This window comes from Esox lucius, chromosome 16, assembly GCF_011004845.1.
Source record: "Esox lucius isolate fEsoLuc1 chromosome 16, fEsoLuc1.pri, whole genome shotgun sequence".
Classification (NCBI taxonomy): Eukaryota; Metazoa; Chordata; class Actinopteri; order Esociformes; family Esocidae; genus Esox; species Esox lucius.
Window position 1 is genome coordinate 3714264 of NC_047584.1, and position 21136 is coordinate 3735399.

The 21136-nt window shown below is 40.9% G+C and overlaps 1 protein-coding gene across 1 annotated transcript in view; it reads left to right on the plus strand.

The window, feature by feature from the left end:
- The window catches only part of itgbl1 (integrin, beta-like 1), a 109128-nt gene that overhangs the window by 73914 nt on the left and 14078 nt on the right, over nucleotides 1-21136 (plus strand). Inside the window, exon 8 of the mRNA XM_013131192.4 lies at nucleotides 11352-11468. Coding sequence (XP_012986646.2) covers nucleotides 11352-11468 — 117 coding nt within the window. The remainder of the gene's footprint in view (nucleotides 1-11351; nucleotides 11469-21136) is intronic.

Consider the following 21136-nt stretch of genomic DNA (forward strand, 5'->3'; position numbering starts at 1 on the left):
GGACAAATGCATTTACTAGACCGACCACAACCAGACGGTGATAAATGCCCTTGACTCGGGCCATAACCACATACAGACGAAACACAAGTGACGCGTGCATATACAACTTCTGTAGCATAACTACTGATCCAAACCATAAGCTGACTAACAATTGCGGCAATTTACAGGAGCCTTCTACAGGCACTGAAATTATGAGATCCAATCTCAATTGCATATTTAAGTCCAACCTAAATTGCAGATGTTCAAGCAGTCCAACCGCTTATAATCCAACACTAATCACAACGCAATAGGTTAGCAGCATAGGAATGGTTGTCAGGCCTAACTACAGTCGCTATTAACCAAAACACCACACTTCAACATCCAAACATACAGGAGCACGCTATACTCCATCACGCAGTCCAACTGCTGCACGGGAATTGGTGTCAGGGCATGGAACAAAAACGACATGTTTCTAACTACAGCCGCCCTGACTGCAATACTCAAAAAAAACTTCTAGTCACCATACTTACTCAAATCCATCTATCAATTTCCACAAAACCATCAAATCTGACTTACAAAAACCAACCACATTGTTTACTAAAGCATATGAAAACTGTATTAAGGAACAATCTCACCGGTTGATGCTCCCTCTGGTCCCCTGTCTGACCGTCCGCACCCCTCCCTCAGGCAGTTCAGCGTTCCTGCGTGTTCCCGTTGAATCACTCGCGGCAAGGCCAAAGAGATTACGGGTGTGTACACCTGGTGTGTACAACTCCCCACTTTTGGAACATTTCTTGAAACGCGTACACATGCTCAACACTTCCAAAGCGGAGCAGAAAACGGCCTCCAGCGGCCCACAGCATTTCCACGTTCACAACAAAAAGGTCCACAGAGCTTGGCCACGTTATGACTCCAACGATGCAGTGTCCCGATCGGGCCTCCAAGGAGACCCACCTATCGGTCCAGCTGAACTCCGCGGGGTGGGGTGACGGGCGATCAGAGGAGAACGAGCCATCTAACCTGAGCAAAAAAAACTACAACACAGATCAATATACTCCACACTGTCTACACACCGTAGCCTACGCCTTCCAAACTACTTCACATACGTTACCACGTCCATCTACCTCCAATCAGCCCGACAGGCCGTGCATCCATCACCGAATGAAAATGCCAGTCGCCGGAAAACCTAATAACACTCAAAGAAACATTGTTCACATGTCCAAACACCATAAACGTCAGTGATAATTTTTGCCGGTCCAGCGTAAACACGAGAGACCGCCAAAGATTTACTGTCGCACTTCCCCATGTTCCAGATTTACCCAGTAAATCTAGTTTATCTCAACCAACCAGAAAGCGAAGTCAAGCTCGTCAGCCCACAAATGAGATTTTAAAAGGTCCAACCTTTTACTGCAGATTTTAAACTATAAAGTCCAACTTTAAGTTTTTAAACCGAATTGCGTTCTTACCTCCAAATTCAATTTCCGCAGGAAACCTGTACTGATCAGGCACGAGTCACAGCACCCGTCAGGCACTCTTTCTCAGCCCGTCAAAGGATAAGCCATTTCTGGACGATACTAGAATTCCAGAGCTTTCTCTGGCCGTGCACGGTTAACCTGTTAGGAAAGGGACTCGAACCGATCAGGATTAGGATCCCTGTACGAGCCCCCAAAATGTGATGGCAATTTCTAAAGTCCAAATAGTTGTATGAAAATGGTAGGTAAGACAGGAGAAATCAATTGCGCAATAAACGGTTTTAATCTTGCTTGCAAGGAGAAAGTATGCAGGTTACAAAGTAACAGTGAATAGTTTCTAAATAAAAACATCATTTCGACAGTATTTATTACCTAGGAAAAGGGGTGTGGTAAGATGCTGCCATCTGTCTCATGTCAATCAAACACCTTTCCCTTTGTTCTATCACACAAGTCAAATGCTATCTTCCCCCACCTTATCCTTCCTGCCATAATGTTTACTGTAGTGTTTACCCAAAGGGGCAAACTGACCTTACTCCCCCTGTTGTGTATCTTCTCCTATCCTGTCCTAAAACCCATTGATCTGCATCTGGACAGACAATAGATGCCCCCTATGCAAATACCAGATCCCACACATTCCTCTACCTATCTAAACCGTGGGACTCAGTCCTTTACTCAGTGTGAATACATTGTATAAAGAAATTTCCACAACAAATTCACGAATGAAAGATAAATGAACGTGTTGCCATGAAATGAAATAGTTTTTGCAGTGTAAAGTTCATCTTCAGGCTTGCTAGCAATTGCAATTCCTATGACTATTCCAAGTAATAAGTAGATACATGTAGGCTTAAACTGACTAATAAAAGCCATGCAGTTCATAGATGCTATTTGGTTATATATTTTATCTCATGTTAGCTGTGCGCTTGTGCGCTTTATAGTTGGTAATACTAACGTTGTAATGACGGCCGCAATCGACACAGTATTTCTACTGGTCACACCTACTAACCCAATGACCCACACCTTTGTGGTGCTTCAAGCGTTTATGCTGTCTGTAACAAAAGTCAGAATAACATATCCGCTTTCAGTCCGGGCACTGCTTTGTGTTACAGGGTTGGGTATGACAATCTTCATGAAGACAGACACTACAGCTATGTTTACATCCATGATCACCACAGGTGTTAAAACCTGTATAACACCACTCACAAACATATGACACACCCAGAAAACCCTTCAGATTCATGATGCCATTGAAATGGTTATTGTGTAAGTACATAAAGACGGTTGTAGGGTGGGTGTCCTCGCTGTTTTGAAACTTGGTAAAGTGATCAACCTGTGTTCGATGAAAGACAACAATTTTTCACCCTGTAATTTCTTTAAACCGAACAATATCTGTGAATGCCACACAATCATCTAACGCTAAACCAGCTCCCGTATGTAACTCCCGACCACTAACCAGGGCCTCAGCATATGTGTAAAGCGGGTTCAACATACCCATCAAACAAACAGAAAAACATGTAGAATCATTTATTCACAGCCACATATAAATGCCTTATTTTTTTTATTGATAATCTGCTCTATCAACAGTGTTTGAGATTCACATCGCGGGTACCACCAGCTCTAGTGATTCATCAATCATAATCTTAGCATTACTCTGCATAACACAAGTAAATGACCAAATGTGCATTCATTATATTCATCCGCTCTCATGGTCACATGTACGGGATTCTATCAGAGATTTACCAATCAACATCAATCTGCAGACGATCACCAGGCCCGTGTACAAAGTCTGAAGCTCTAACAATCAAAGTATCCATGCCTGCCATAGTGATTGCATAGAATGTGCCAAAATGTATCAACTGTTGTAATTCAATGTTGTCAAACGCATTACGCTGTATAACTCGAACATCGCCATCATTGCAATGAGTTTGCATCAGAGAGCTCGGAGGAGAGTCAACTAGATCATGTGAAAAAACAGGGGCTACTAAGGTTGGTTAACAAACCTTGCATCTGAGGATTATTGTGTGCATCGTTGCGTAACAAAGTATTGGCCGGTTCAATTGTATTTTGGGGTGTGGTCGGTTGATTATGTATAGATGTGGTTGGTTGTTCCGTGTCTGGTCTGTTGTTAGCAAAATCTTCTGCCATTTCTCTAGCTTAACGTGTAAATAACGATCCACTTACAGGTTAAAATATTATTCTAACAAACATACATTTACATACATCAAAGTTTTGATGAGTTGATGGTAAAATATGTATTACCTTCAGCTTTCAAGCATGAAAGAAACAATGAAACAAAAATCCCCTGACGCTGTGCAGCCCACAAGGTGGGGTGTCCCGTAACTGGAAGCCATTATGGTCATGTACTCTGTATCATCACCGGGAGTCCTCAATCTGTTGGTTGATAAATAGGGGACAAAGGTTCAGCTGTATGCATATTGTCATAATGTTAATACAATTTTAATACAAGACTGAAAAGAATTAATAATTAGACTTACACAAAAAGTATCTGTTCAGGTTGTGTAAGATCACAGCCGCACAGTCCAATTGACACTGATGCTAGTCACTTCGTCTGAAATAAATACAAAGAGGGTTAATAAGCACATACAGGCAGAGGCGACTGGTCATTAGGGGCAGGTGGGGCAGAATGTTAGTGTGATCAATGTAGATCACACAAATTTCAGACCTGATTGGCTGTCTGGCACCCAACATTAGTCGGCAAGAAGAGCGAGGAGGGTAGATTGTCTTAGCTAGCTGGTTAGCTTCACAAACGCCAGAAAACTTGAGAAAATGAATAAAGTGGCGCACCAGTTTGAAAACCTTCATTTGGAGGAGAAACTTGAAGCGACTTGGCATCCATCAGCCATGGGATATTGTCATCACTCAAACTGCTGGTAAAAGTAACCACAGGTTGAACGTGGAGTGGTTTTTGAAGAAAAAGTGGCTAACGGTTAGCATACAAAAGAAGGCACTCTTCTGTTTTCCATGTCTGCTATTTGGTGGAGATGGTACTTGACCAAGGACGGGTTACAAAGATTTGAAACATCTTTCTGAGAGGATTGCAAAATATGAGAGCAGTGGGAGTCATCTGGACAATGCTGTGAAATTGGGCTTACTTGGAAAGGTAAATGTCGCAGCCCAAGTTGACAGTGCATACTCCATTGAGCAGCATAACAAACAGGTGGAGGAAAACAGGTACGTTCTCAGTCGGATCATAGCGAATTAAACTGTGTGGAAAATGTGAAACTGCACTGTGGGGGCAAGACGAGTGTGTGGACTCCCTGAATCTTGGAATATTCAGATGCATTTTCGAGACTATGTGTGAGGGCGATTTGAGACTTCTGAGGCACTACGAAGTCCATCTTCAATGGGACATCTAGCAATGTACAAAATGAACTGTTAGACTGTATGTATGAAGTGTACAGGAAGGAGATAGCCAAGCAGGTGGACAAGACATAATTTGTTGCCATACAGGCAGATGAGACAACTGATGTCTCCTGTAAATCACAATGGTGGTTGTGTTGCGATACATGTTGCCTGACAATACAAGTGACAGGAGAGTTTGTGGAAGTCAAAGATAAAACTGGACTCGGCCTCTCTAATAGCATCAAGGGTGTGCTAGAACCACTGAACCTGGGAGAAAAGCTGACAGCTCAGACTTATGATGGTGCGGCTGTAATGAGTGGAAATGTCAGAGGGGTGGCAGGACGCTAATAAAAGAGACATACCCACATGCCCAGTTTGTTCACTGCTATGCTCATCAGCTGAACCTGACCTTGCAACAGCTTTGTTCAGCAAGGATGAGCATCCTGAAGGTGCTTTTTCAGATTTATTTGCTTTTGCCACCTTTTTCTCTGGCGCTCCAAAACGTGTTGCGGCACTTACTGAGGCAACACAGAGACGCATTCCAAGGCCACCCGCTGTATGATGGAACTTTAAAAGTAGAACTGTCAATGCAGTTTTGGAAAACTGCACTGCGCTGCTTGTGTGTATGGAGGACATACGAACACAACCAGGATGGAATGAGGCCACCATAAGTGAGGCATACGGCCTGTCAAAAAAACTCTGGGACCAAGCCTTTCTGCAGCTGCTGGATTTTTTTTTCTTCCTTATGCCAGAAGTTGATGCTTTATACAACACTCTGCAGAAACGGAGCATTCATGCATCTGGGATTAGCAGTGCGCTCACCCGTTTAAAGGAGAATGTCCAGAATATGTGGAAGCAAACTGATGAATGAGCTGCCACCGTTTACAATGGAACAGACGAGCCAGGCCGACGAGTAACCAACACAGCGCCGGTGATGAACGAGGCATGCAACACAGTCATCTCCCAGATGGAGCAGAGGTTTTCACAAAGTGACCACCTGATCGCTGCCAAGCTGGTTGACAGCTCACTCTTCCCAATTTGTCCTGTCATTCCCTACATCTGAGCTTGACTGTGCGATGAAACTATGGCCTCTAGGAAACGAGGAAAAGTCTGAGCTGGCCACTTTGTACTGCCACACTGAGCTTCACACTGGTAAGACAGCCCTGTCTCTGTTAAGAGCCATCCCTGAGAACAACCTTGAGGAGGCTTTTGCTGAGACCGTCAATCTGCTGAAAATTATCATAGCAACACCTATGACGACAGAGAGTCAGAGAGGAACTTTTCCACCTTGAAGAGGGTAAAAACCTTCATTCGCAATAGCATGGAACATCCCCGACTCAACGCATTGGCCATGTTGTCCATCAAAAGCCAGCTGATTCAGCAGTTACATGGTGACGAGTGTCAGTGTGTCCATGCTTATATATTAAGGTTGTTGTCATAGACTGGATTTGGATCCCTAAAAAGTTGTCTTTCCGCTTCGTTGTTGCCTTTAGTGGTGTTGAGCTCATTGCTGTTCACGTATGGCCCTGTAGGCACATTGGTTCTGAGCTTAGTTGCATTCCTAATTTAGGTTTGTAAATGCGAACATGTAATTTTACATGTGTCTGAGAGAGAAGGAGAGCAATTACACTTGAAGGTCTCTCTCTCTCACCAGTATGTGTACTTCAACACCTGGTAGAAGCAAGCCGCTCTGTGTTTTGTGGAGCCACACTGTTTTTTGATGAGTTAAATAAACACATCAGTAGTAAGTAGTAGTAAGAGTTTTGTAGCTTTACTTGTATGTATGCCACTGCCTATAGTTATTTAAAGCTGATTAATAATCATGTTAAAAGTCTACTTACCAAGATTTGAAGGCCCAAAAATGTGTTTACCAAACACGGCTGGGTTTAATTCTGCTCAACCTAAACGTGAGATATAAAACAGACAATATGAAAGACAGATAAAAGCGCATGGACTGCTCAATTCTAAAATGTATTTACACATTCTTAAAAAGTTCAAATGTGTTGTTTGTTAGCATTTGTAATTGCAACACAATTCAAATCAATTATTTCAAATAAAATAACTTGTACTTACAATGATAATGGAAATTGCTGTCTTCGGTGGAAGCTGCAGATTTATATTGTCTTTACATTGCAGCCGGGACGCCTCCAGCAGGACACGCCTCTTAACTTGTCATTGGTTACACGTCATTGTTCTTCACGTTAGAACTATACTGGCTTCAACGATTAAAATTGTGGATTAAGCTTAACTAGTTAGTTCTGATAGTTGTAAACGTTTGACAACCAAATATATTGATACTTCCTGTCCGGTAGAAATGCAGTTCTCGTTACTTATTGCAGCTCAGCCGTGACATCAAATCATTTAATTTGATCAAACTCATCCGCTTACATATAAACGTTGACTATTCGCCATTAATCTCTTCAACATTTAACAAACACAAGTCCATAATGCAGCAATCAAAAATCAGATTTCACGAGTTGCTTAAAGTCATTATGAGAATGCAGCACATCTTACACGGAAGTCCCAGCATCCGCCCACACTAACACAGACAGGTATTCTCAAACTCGCAAATACTACAGTTTGTAACCATCTTTGCCTGTTAAACATTTCTACCCATGTGAAGAAAACAATCTTGCATTGATCCCTGTTGTACAATTTCGTAAGACACGTTTACAAATGTTTTCTTTACCTGAAATAACATATCTTGACCTCTCAACTATTCACCGTTGTTCATGCAAATTTATACGCTACCTTCCAGGTAACTTTATAACGTTTTGCCATATAATGCAACTTAAAAGTTAATGCTGACTTAAAACAAAAAAAAATTATGTATCAAAATCTTTTTTTTTTTTTTACGTCACACCGGATGTCCCACCCAGCAAACCGGATGTCCCGCCCACCTGTCAAATCAATCTGGAGGCCCCATAAATCACCAAAGTGACACATTGTACCCTACATTTACGACTTGTATTACATTATACATTAGGAGCAAATAAAAAAAAAATTTTTAAGGACATCCACAACTATAGCAATGTATGCAATTTTACCTAGCTTTTTCTCCCACTGTTATGTTGGGAGAATTAATATATTCAATCTAATCTCATTGCAGCAGCTCCCAACAGGCTTGCCAAATTGGATTATTGGGACATTCTAGGCCTACTTCTGAAACATGCTCTGCTTCTTCTTCAGATATGCTTGTTTAACCGTAAAGGAAGAATGAGGAAGAAAGAAAGGAGAACACTTAGTTCCAGTCAGCTTGCAGGCACTTGATCGTCCACAAGGAGTCGTTAGAGCATGATAAGACAATGCCTCACCGGTTCCCCCACATGTACACTGGGAGATGCATAATACATGTTTAGTTATTTTTTTTCAAAAAGTATCTAGCTGTGGCTTGACGAACACTAGTATATTCTGTCAAAATGAAAAACTGGGGAGAGACAGAGATTGTAAGAGAGACCTTACCACCATTCACCCGTTCTCTCTGCAAGATAAGACAGATTTCCCCAGGAAGGGTGATTTTGTAAGACAAGACAGTAATGAAAAGTTGTGAGGCTGTCTGGAGACAGACAGCATGAGGTGTGAGGCTTTTATGTAGAGAGACTTGCCCTCATGGGGCGTTAATGGAATGCTTTGGCCAGATTTGTTTATCATTCTCACCACATGACCACTGTGATGTGGCAATGAAATGTTTTCACTAGATTTGTCATGTTTTGTGTGAAGCCTGTCACAATGCAGCAGTGATGGAATATTTCAGTGACCTTTAAAATATTGTTGTTTTTCGAGATACACAGACAGCTAAACCATTTTTAGCCCTTAGGTCATAAGATAGTTGATGCTGTGACAAGATACTCAGCCTCTCAGTAGGTGAAATGGGCAGTTGGCATCAAAAATCCATTAGAACATAATTGGAAACCAGAAATAGTTTGATATGATGTCATTTGAACCGTTCTGCTTGCTGGATTTTTTCAGTTTGTTATTTGTGGCATTTGAGAATCGTTTCCTGTTTGGAAAATGTTTGCACTCAGGTCCACTCTGGCTCCTTAGTGTCACAGTCGATATCTGTGACGTGCAACATAGTACAGAGAAAAGCAACAGGTGACTCGCACCGACCAGTTTTACAGTACACTGCATCCTCAAACATTGGCAACGTGAGTCATGCCCCCATTCCCTTGTTCGGTAAAGGTGTTATTTACACACACATACAGACACACACACACACACATTTACAGTGGGGAGAACAAGTATTTGATACACTGCCGATTTTGCAGGTTTTCCCACTTACAAAGCATGTAGAAGTCTGTCATTTTTATCATAGGTACTCTTCAACTGTGAATGATGGAATCTAAGACAAAAATCCAGAAAATCACATTGTATGACTTTTAAGTAATTAATTTGCATTTTATTGCATGAATTATTTGATATATCAGAAAAGCAGAACTTAATATTTAGTACAGAAACCTTTGTTTGCAATTACAGAGATCATACGTTTCCTGTAGTTCTTGACCAGGTTTGCACACACTGCAGCAGGGATTTTGGCCCACTCCTCCATACAGACCTTCTCCAGATCCTTCAGGTTTCGGGGCTGTCGCTGGGTAATACAGACTTTTTCTGGCTAGGCCACTCCAGGACCTTGAGATGCTTCTTATGGAGCCACTCCTTAGTTGCCCTGTCTGTGTGTTTCGGGTCGTTGTCATGTTGGAAGACCCAGCCACGACCCATCTTCAATGCTCTTACTGAAAGAAGGAGGTTGTTGGCCAAGATTTCGCAATACATGGCCCCATCCATCCTCCCCTCAATACGGTGCAGTCGTCCTGTCCCCTTTGAAGAAAAGCAACCCCAAAGAATGATGTTTCCAACTCGGTTGGGATGGTGTTCTTGGGGTTGTACTCATCCTTCTTCTTCCTCCAAACACGGCAAGTGTAGACCAAAAAAGCTCTATTTTTGTCTCATCAGACCACATGAAAAAAGCTATTTCAAAAGGAATCTTGAATGATACAAATTAGAGACCTCTACATGCTTTGTAAGTAGGAAAACTGGCAAAATCGTCAGTCTATCAAATACTTGTTCTCCCCACTGTAGGTACAGAACATTTCCTTGTTAAGTTTATATACAGTAAACAACAAACACACACTGCTCTCAGACGCAGGTAGCTGTGACAATTACTGAAATAATCAATAAGACGAGGGGGTTGTGACATCAGTGGTTGCTGGGGTAACTGGGCCTGAGCAGACGGAAATGTGTTATCAGTGTGACGGGCTGGAAAGTTTGCCAGACAGGCCACTGCCTGTGGTTGCTCTGTCCGACTACGGAGTTGTGTGAATGTGCATGTCTGAGTGCACATCTGCCCACGTTTTCCATACGTTTCGAGTTCATTGTAAACCTAGGGCTGAATGCACGGTTTTGGAGAAATGCTTGCAGATTTGGCAGTGTTAGTACATCACTTCAGCCAAAACAGCAAGAGGCTAGTCAATTACATTTCTACAGGTTCTGTATCTGGAACATAGTTTTTTGTGTAACTGAGTTTTGCCTAGTAATTGACTCTAGTGTGTCTCACACCTAACCTAGTTGCTGCGTTTTGTTATTTAGCCACTTTCTGAATGACAACAAAAATAAATTCCCATGTGTGATTCTAATCATGCTGATACATGATACAGTCTGTATAAACCAGCCACATGCTGGAAATGAAAACATAGCAGACTATTGTGGTGGTTTAAATAGAACAACAAAATGCTTAGTTAATCATAGCGCATAGCAATCAAAATGTTTGCCACATGTTTGCCTTTCATTGTGGAATTTAGCTTCACTATCTCTTGGACAAGCATTCCTTCAAACATATGTTAGTAGAAACCACATATAAACAACAAACATTTACAGATGTAAACAGAATGGATGCTTAATTTTTTAGAAAGAGAACAAGACCCCTAAAATCAAGACATTTTAGACATCACTAATAAAAAAAATGTAACCTGAAACCTGATAGTTAGCTTTTTCTTTGTTATTTTCGTTTGTTTGACCCTGTTTCCACCACATTACTTAGCCATAGATTCTGCAGCTACGAAGTTTGATTAAAGTATTAATACTTTCTTCAAATCAAAAACACAAACATTTTGAAAGGGTTATGCACTTGAAAGAGTTGGCAGGCTATAGCATGGGCGTTAGTTATAAATGTCAGTTTTATTTTCTTTACTGGGGAGAAATTGCAGGTGATATAAGCTGTGGTAAACATGTGATAGGAGCTACAAAACTGGTTATTTCTCCTGTGCCCCACTATTTAGGAACATTGATTCGAGAAGCAATACTGATATTTAGTTACTGAGTTTAGTTACCTACTAACACACTGCTCAGTTTGCCTATATCTCAACAGCCAATAGTAATTTTGGTTGACATCTATGAGCATTGCTGAACTTACCTAAAAAAAATATAACAGAAGTAATAGGCCAATAAAAAATTTTTTGTAGTGTTTAATAATTGGTATTCATGATGTTCTCACACGAGAGTAGCAGTAGCTGTCATTGGTGTTCTTTTTTAACTGTGTTACAGGTTTGTGTCAGTGTGGCCAGTGTTCCTGCCACCCCCTGGGGGACACACGTGTTCATGGAAAGAACTGTGAGTGTGATGACCGTCAGTGTGAGGACATCAACGGGGAGATATGTGGAGGTGAGGGTGCACACACATGCACAAACACACACAAACACACCCTCTCAGGCATGACGCCCACAATAATAACTGATAAGGCATGTCATTGTAAATATGTGTAACCTCTCGTGTTCAGTTTTAGAAGTTTTGTGTATGTATATGTCCTTTGAACTGCAAAATTATTAGTTAGGTTGGACTGTTTTAAAACACAAGTTCCTGCAATTGTATTCTTTTTTCCATCCAATGTTGCTCTTTTGACCACAAATAATTTCTGTATTCCTTACAAATAACAGTACAGATTTAGGGTGGTCTCATTTTGGTCTAATGTCGAACAGCATAAGGTGCAAAGCTCTGTTTTGGAATATGATAAAACAATACTCAGAAGATATCTAATTGACATTGGAACAAATGGAACAACAGATTGCAGGCCAGAAGTCTACAAAATTAGCAAGCTGTATCAGAGCCCTGTATATAACACCCTTAACAGGTTTAGAGAGCTATTATACATGATCCCTTATATCACTCATCTCAGCATCCACCCTATTGTGCCTTACGCCTATGACAGTATCCTGCCTCTGGCTCAGACAAACTCTGCTGAATGACAGTGAGATTAACACCATGAATATTCAGATCTTCATGCCATAGTGGTTTCATATAGCATGAATATTGCAAAAACAGCATAACACTTTCCCTACTCTGTCTGTCATATCCTTCTGACAGTCCCCTGTCTCTGACTCTCTTGGGTGAAATAAGACAGTCAGAAGAACACAGTGGACATTCTCTCAGCAGCTCAGATGCATTATGCTCCTGTAGGACAGAATGTGCTGTTGTGATGTACTTCTTTGTTAATGATGCCAAATATCTTCAGCTACTTACTTTTCTTTTTGCAAAGAAAGATTTGTCTACATCCCTTTTCCTCATAACCACAATCAGGGCCGTCACCAGGAATCCAGGGCCCCCTGAAAGGTTAGATTGTAAATCGATTAAAATTATGAAGAAAGATCACATGGCATAGGTATCTAAGATAACCTATATGTTGCTAACATCCAACTAGAATTGAGTTATAGCTGAGCAGACTAGTTAAAAAGAGCCTAGGCTGGCTACCAAATCATATTAGCCACTTGTTACCATGTGTACAGTGAATTAGGCTAAAAATATGTTAGTTTTTTATTTAGCCAATGCTGCAAGTCAAGACAGGTCAAGTGCAAATTTCATACTCATTAACTTGCTAGTGATGGATCACTCCCAAACTCTTTTTGAAATTGTTGAATGTTGGGGGCTGAAAACCATTGATGAAATTAGTTCCTCATTTGACTCATTACTTCTTTCATTTATTTATTTTACATGGTAAATATGACTAAGAACCCATTATTCTGGTTATCAACACCCTTTTATTGAAGGGGATATCTCAAATTTGGTCCCACCTTGTGGACATTAGCTTAATTGCAGCAATAGCACATTCAAATAAACTCTCCTCACTTTCCCTTTTGATCAATTAGCTTATAAAAGCTGTAAAGAAATTATCTAATATTTAAAAAAAATTAACAAGCAATTCAAACAGTGATGGTACTAATCAGTTCATGTTTTCTCACATGAACATCAACCAGGAAATTACTTAGGAGGTTTTGGTTGTTTGTTTGATGAGAAATGTCTTCTGTAGTTTTTACAAAAACATTTGCGTAGAAAATATACTGGTAGGGATCCAGTGTTGGGGGGAAGCAGGACTTAAGGTCGGCCAGGACTAGTCTTCGAAGCACTTCATGATTGTGGGGGTGAGTGCTACAGTTCAGAAGTCATTCAAGCTACATACAGTTGACTGCTTCAGCACTGGCACAGTGATTGCAAACTGGAAGCACGTTGGGACAACCACCTGGGCCAGTGACAGGTTGAAAATGTCAGTAAAGACCTTGGCCAGCTGTCCAGCCCATGCCCTGAGCACACGCCCGGGGACGCCATCAGGATGAGCAGCCTTGCGTGCATTCACCCTGCTCTGTGCAGACGACACATCTGCAGTGGAAAGTCTGGGGGGGTCATCTGGGAGTTCAGCCTTGATGGCTTTCTCTTTGTTGTCCCTGTCGTAGCATGCGAAGCATGTTTAACTCGTCGGTCAAGAAGTTCTTTGGTCAGTAGTCTGTGATGGCTTGGATGCCCTGCCACATGCATCGGTGTTCAGAGTTGTTGTTGAAGTGCTCCTAAATCTACAGTTTGTGGTAATTTTTAGCCATCTTGATGCCCCTTCAGGTTGGCCCTGGATAAGCTGTAGGCCTCCGCATCGCTGGATCTGAGAGCACTGCATGCCTTTAGCAGTTGTCATACCGCTCTGTTCATCCACAGCTTCTGGTTGGGGAACGTCTTTATTCTTTTATGGGTAGTGACATTGATGGTGGAGATGTTGATGTAATCCAGAATGGAGGAAGCAAATGTTTCAATGTCTGTATGGGAGTCAAGGGTAGCTTGAGTTGCAAACAAACTCCAGTCTCTGTGTTGAAACTGGTACTGTAAAAGTGAGTCTGACCTTCTGGACACAGTTTAACAGTCCTCACTGATAGTTTCACATGTTTAATGAGGGGTAAATACTGTGGAAGTAGGAACAATGAAAGATGGTCAGACTGTCTTCTGTATTTGGGGGAGGGGGTATGGCTTTGTAAGCCTCCGGAATATTTGTGTACACATAGTCTAGTGTATTCTCTCCTCTGGTTGCGCAGGAGACATTTTGGCGGAATTTGCGAAAAACTGTTTTGAGTGTTTGAAATCCCCTGCAATGCTAATGGCAGCCTGCCATTAGAACACAGAACAGAACACAAGTGGAATGGATTTAGGATGTGGGATGACAGGGGTCTGAAATAAAAGCAAGACAAAGCACAAACAGTAAGGTTGCCAACATATCAACTAAAATTTTATAATTATCATACCACCGATCAGCCATAACATTATGACCACCTGCCTAATATTGTGTAGGTCCCCTTTTGCCGCCAAAACAGCCCTGACCCATTGAGGCATGGACTCCATTAGACAGCAATTTGAGCTACAGTAGCTCGTCTTTTGGATCAGACCACACAGGCCAGCCTTCGCTCTCCATGTGCATCAGTGAGCCTTGGCTGCCCATGACCCTGTCGCCGCTTCATCGCTTTTCCTTCCTTGGACAACTTTTGATAGGTACTGACCACTGCAGACCGGGAACACCGGTAGTTTTGGAGATGCTCTGACCCAGTCATCTAGCTATCACAATTTGGCCCGTGTCAAAGTTGCTCAGATACTTATGCTTGCCCATTTCTCCTGCTTCTAACACATCAACTTTGAAGACAGAATGTTCATTTGTTGCCTAATATATCCCACCTACTGACAGGTGCCATGATTACAAGGTTATCATTGTTATTCACTTCACCTATCAGTGGTCATAATGTTATGGCTGATCGATGTATGTTAGGGCTACCGAATGCACCAATTTGGCTTGCTACAAACCCTGGAATTATGCAGTGCTCCCTGGTGCCACTGACAAACACCTCCCTATGACTTATACATTTTTCTGTCTTTCTTTTTCTCGCTTTCCCTCAATTTCAATTCATGGTCCCTCCCTTTTCAGTTCCGATTTCAAATTGGAATTGCTTTATTGGCATTATGTAACATTGGCCAAGCTTCCTTTGGAAATTATGTTTTATGGTAGAACATTAAAATTATTATTCATCAGGACAGTTAGAGAAAAAACTATCAAGGACATATTTTGCCATGGCTGTCCAGATAAAGGGCCAGGAAGCATTTTTTTGTGCTTGTTTTGTGCTGCCCAAATGTAATTTTGTTCTGACTGTGTTATAAATTGATTGTTATGTTTGTTCAAGGGTTCTGGTCAGGGGAGGGATATACATGTTCTGAAGGCTTTACATGTACCAGGGAACACTGTGAATACCAGTATAATATGCAGGGAGTGCCTAGTTCCTGCCAGAATTTCCTACAACTCTTTTAATGTTGCTGTTAGGCTCTCCCTGATGAGCTTTCATTGATATAACCAAAAAAGTATTTGAACCCATTTCCCTTATATTATATATCAGCTCATATACAGTTAGGTCCAGACATACTTGGACATTATTTTGGCTGTTTACAAAAACATGTTCAAGGTACAGTTAAATAATTAATATGGACTTAAAGCGCAGTGTCTCAGCTTTAATTTGAGGGAATACACATCTAAATTGAAGGAAGGGTTTAGGAATTACAGCTTTAATATGTAGCTCTTTTTCTTGGGACCAAAAGTAATTGGACAATTGACTCAAAAGCTGTTTCATGGACAGGTCTTGGTTATTCCTTCGTTATTTCTTCATCAATTAAGCAGGTAAAAGTTCTGGAGTTTATTCCAGGTGTGGCATTTGCATTTTGAAGCTGTTGCTGTGAACCCACAACATGTGGTCAAAGGAGCACTCAATGCAAGTGAAACAGGCCATCCTTAGGCTGCAAACCAAAAATACATCAGGGAGATAGCAGGAATATTAGGAGTGGACAAATCAACAGTTTGGTACATTCTGAGAAAAAATATGCACTGGTGAGCTCTGCAACACAAAAAATACATGGATGTCCACGGAAGACAACAGTGGTGGATGATCATAGGTTCATTTCCATGGTAAAGAAAAACCCATTCACAACATAAAGCCAAGTGAAGAACACTCTCTAGGAGGCAGGCATATCATTATCCAAGTCTACCATAAAGAGAAGACTTCATGACAGCAAATACAGAGGTAATTATGTCACATATTTTCAATTCATAACCTAATCAGACCCAATTAGCCAACACTGAACTGCTACACATATTTAGATGTTCTCTTTTAGATTTGTCCTTCCATTTCTGTGCTCCTAGTTTTGCCAATTAATGATACCCTAACACCAACAGCCAATCAGGGTGATACCCTAAACACCAGCGCCAACATAACTTTGTTAATGCTGCACTAGATAGGATTTATTCAGTAAAGTGCCAGTGGAATGACATTTTAGCATTTTTGCAGCATGCCGCTACTTCCCTGCCAATCCCGTTCCAGCCAATCGTCTTCTGCGAGGCAGGCTTTCCTGCTTGGCATATTTTGTTAATGTGCATTTTACCTGGATGATATTATGTATAGCATAACTATGCCGTAAGGAGCAAAGTTTGCTTACTGTAAGAATCTATAATGGCAGCTAGAGACCAGGACGACAAACCATCAGTTCCTCTCATCTATTACAACATACACTAGGAAAATGGCAAAGCAAAAAAATACTTAGACCAACTCTGTTTAGCTAGCTACCAGGAACCCTAAGCTAACATTAGGAAGACTAAGAAGAACGTCGTCGAACTCTGAGTTAGCGCTTTTTTTGGAACAGGTAATTCCATATTTTTATTCGTGAATGTGAGTAATTGCAAAATTGCAAACTGGAAGCACGTTTAATCATAATGCTGTAGTCTAGTTCAGCCGTACCGCAATAAAAAATATTGCCCTCTTGAGAGTCAAACCTGGTCGCCCACGTAAAAGGCTGCGTCGCTAACCACTACACCACAGAGCTCTATGTTCCATGGGTGTCAGTATAGCCTCTATCCTGAAAAAATCCTCTTTTGCCACTGGCCGTTTTAACAGCTTATTAGCCAGTAATCGGTGTTTAACAGTATCTACTAACTTACTGGCATAGTCATAGGAATTGAGCAGTTGCTAGCGAGTCTGCCAAAGTTATTCCATTTCATGGCATAAGAACATATTTTTTTCTTTCATGGCATAACAACATACTTTTTTCTTTCATTCGTGAATTACGTTGATACAATAACTATCAAGAAAGGTGACTATAACTAACTTTTTCATCAAGAGAAAGTCGCAAAACACTATTGAGCATTGTGTTTAACTAACATTTCTTATTAAGTTTACCTCCACCAGACGTTATGAGCTGTTAGCTTTTGCCACTGTCCGTTTGAACAGCTTATTAGCCAGTAATAGGCTTACTGGTATCTACTAACTTCTTAGGAATAATCATAAGAACTGAGCAATTGCTAGCGAGACTGAAGATGAACTTTTCCATGCCAGAAACAGTCGCAATATAACCGCATACAATTTCAGGTTCACATTTTAGCCAGCAAAGTTTTCATCAATACAGAATAATTCACAATGCGTACTTCGCTTCGCCTGGGAGGAGACACAAACTCAGGACCTATAGTCCACAAGTCCGCTTCTCTAACCACAATGCTATTTAACAAGGGGTACTCAGTCAGTCAGTCATTTAGTCAGTCAATCACTCAGTAAGAGACATTCGCTCTCTTAGCTGGCTCCGCCTACGCGGTCTGGCAAAAAAAACAAAGAGTAAAAAACCTGAATCCCTTCATCAATGCAATTCTTCTGCTTAATAACTGTTAACCTTCTTGATAGAACTGAATACTAACACTGACTGACAAATTAATAATTATATGTAAGCCCACCCAATAGGCCCCCCAGGCCTGGGCCCGGGACAATGTTCACGGTTGTCCCCCCCGTTGGTGTCACTGCATTTAAGCACTGTGTAAAACTGACTAACATTTCTAATTAAGTTTACTTTGTTGAAGTCTAACACTTCCCTGAGTTGGTTTGATGGAAAGGAGAATAACACACCAGGAGTCAGGTCAATTACCGTACCGTATATTCCGTTTATTACAGAAGCTTCTGGAGACAGAGTGTCGCCGCACAATGTCCAAAGATCAGCAGTCACACAAGTATTATTTATACTACCAAAACGCCTAATAAGCGGGGGGTGGGGGGGTGGGGGGGGGTGGAGGTAGCCAAGCATGTGTGCCATTGGTCTAGTTCATGTTCTTTACCTTATATGTGTAAGGGCAGCCCAACCGTCATCTTGCTCTTGTGGTTTCTATCTTGTGTTTCTGCTTAATTCCCCCTGCCCAGACTATGTGTGTGTGTATTAATCTGTCCCCCTCTATTTCCTGTTAGTCTGACTCCTTCCTCAGCAACAGCCTAAATAAGATTTCCTGTTTTCTACTTGCAACTTTCAGTTTCAGCTTATGCTACAGACATTCAACATTTTGTTTCAATGCTCACAACAGTTAAACAGCTTATACATTCAGTGTATCCACAACTTCCACCACAAAAAGCATATATGAACTGTATGGTCTTTTAAAAGCATATAAGCCAGTAGAGTTGAGCAATTGTGAGCGAGACTGAAGATGAATTTTACACTGCCAAAACTATTTAATTTTAATGGCACACAGCGTTCATTTTTATTTCATACGTGAATTACATTGATGCAATAAGCATCAATATAGGTGACGATAACTGACTAGCGAAAAGGCGAGAGATTAGTGGAAACCCCTCCAATTTTACTGCGCGTGAGGGATTGTGGTCTATATTACCCCAAAAAGCATGCACAGATGCAAAATTAACCAGAAATAGTTGACCATCCGTGAACATTTGAAACACTATTTTCAGCGTACTATGGTTTGAGACACACTAATCTTCTCGCATACTAATCTGGCATACTATATAGTATGCAAGAATGCGATTTGAGGTTCAGCCCTGCGCTCTTAGCTTAATGTCAATATCGTCAGCAGCCAATGATAACCAATTTTCTGAGATGCAAAGAAAATAGAATCACATGGCCTACCTGTTTGGACAGAGTTGAGGTGGCTTTGTCAAATGCTAAATCACGATCTTTCAGCAGAGTGCTTCCCAACACACCTTTTCTCCTTAAATATCTTGATAAATTATTTGTATTTGTTTTTATTTTGAAGGTAGCCACATGTTACAGCTTTCTAACAAATAGTTGCCTAATTTTCAAAAACAAATACTGTCTGAGTTGTTCAGTGCAACTCTTCATGGCTGTGTTGTTCGGTGCATTTGACAAATAAACCTTGAAACTTGAAAAATATATAATACGAGGTTATGCACGTCCACCTTTGCGTGCATGATGATCACACACACAACAACCTAGGCATGCAATTGATATTTTGGTTTAAATAACAATGTTTAAAAAATATATGTATATGTAATCAACTATGCAACGTGTAATAATTGTTTTGTGCACCTATTATTTTTCAATTGAAGTAATCCAAAAGTAATCTTAATTTTTTTCAAAAGTATCTGTAATTACAGTATTTTGTGTTGGTAAAGTAACGGATTACAGTTACAGTTTTTTGTAATCCATGTAAAATATTACTTGTAATTCGTTACTCCCCAACTTTGCTTCTAAATAAACAGGCCCTGCAAAGCCTACACCAAAAACCTCTACAGCTCCTGGTTTAGCTCTAAACTGCCTGATCTAATCCAGAATGAATACCTGCTCTGGTGCATAGCTTTGGCCTCAGAAATACCCTCTGATAGACAATACATCCAGAAAATAAGGAATCAGTGCACTTGGGCAATTTTACAAACTATTAATCACTAAACATTGACAACTTAATAAAATACTCGAGTACAAGAAGATATATTTCAAAACTGCTATTATGCCGACAGTAGGGGGTTCTAGCCAACGTTAAGGCTAGCTAGCCTGAAAGTTAACATTACGCCCTAGTTACTGTACATAAAAGTAAACCACAAAGTATACTTTAACATCACAATCACCTGCGCTTATGAGTACGACCTAAATAAACAAATGTAGAGACTTTTCAAAATGTTCACAACAAAAGCTGCCATGTCTAGTGATGTCAGACCTAATGTTACTTCCAGAGGCGTTGCTAGGATCAAAATACTTTTAGGGCTTAATCCTAGACTATACCGACATACTGTAGTCTTTAGGATTTCCGTTAAAAAGCTCCCCATTATGTAATTTACCACTCTGATATCTGCTTTGTTACCTTCGCCCCCTTCAAGACACTTCACCTTGGCCAATACATTCTGGTTGACTGACCTCTGCATGAACTACGCCTGACTTACTGATCCCTTTTAGGTAAATGCCCCCTTTACCTCAGCTCACCCATTAACCTCTACTCCAATAACCCTGTTTGAACCGCAGTAGGTGAACAAAGAGGATTTGAGAGAGTGGGAGCTGGATATTGTAACTGCATCTGCTCCATTTTCCTGCCAATTTAATAGTCAAATTTGTTTAAATACGAATTTAAGAATTTAAGAATGTTTTTACTGATTGTGTTTGGACCACAACAGTTTTGTCAGGATCAAGACGATAAATAAGTAGGCACTGATCCAATCTGATACTGGCAGTGGAAATGTGCCTGACACTGGCCCAAAATACAGAATCGGGTATCAGTGACAGCGAGTCCATGTGATGAGCCGATACCAAACAGATACTAATAACAATATGCGGTAAACACGTGGTAAGTTGATGATGGGCTATCATGATCTCGGCTAATAAGTCATGACACAGATGTCCACACATGGAAATGAGTTACAAAGGAACAATTCATTAACTAAATAAACCAATAGATAATCCGGGTGAGATGTGATAGTCAGCATATCAGTAATGTAGCGAGTGGATGATGGGAATGACTGGGTGAAAGCATATGTTGAAAGGTGAAGAACAAAACAAAAACCAAACCTAAGAACAACTCAAAATCACTTGTGCTCCAAGAAGGAAGGTCCCTTAATGACTGAGAAGGTAAAAGAAATAGCAAGAGGTCCGTCACATGGGCAGACCAGAATTGTGCGGAGTGTAGTTCTCAATAACAACCACAATTGTTTCTGCAGTCTGGAATTACCTTACCTTACAGCCAATGGATAAGCTAGTAGTTGCACATTTTGCCAACCAAG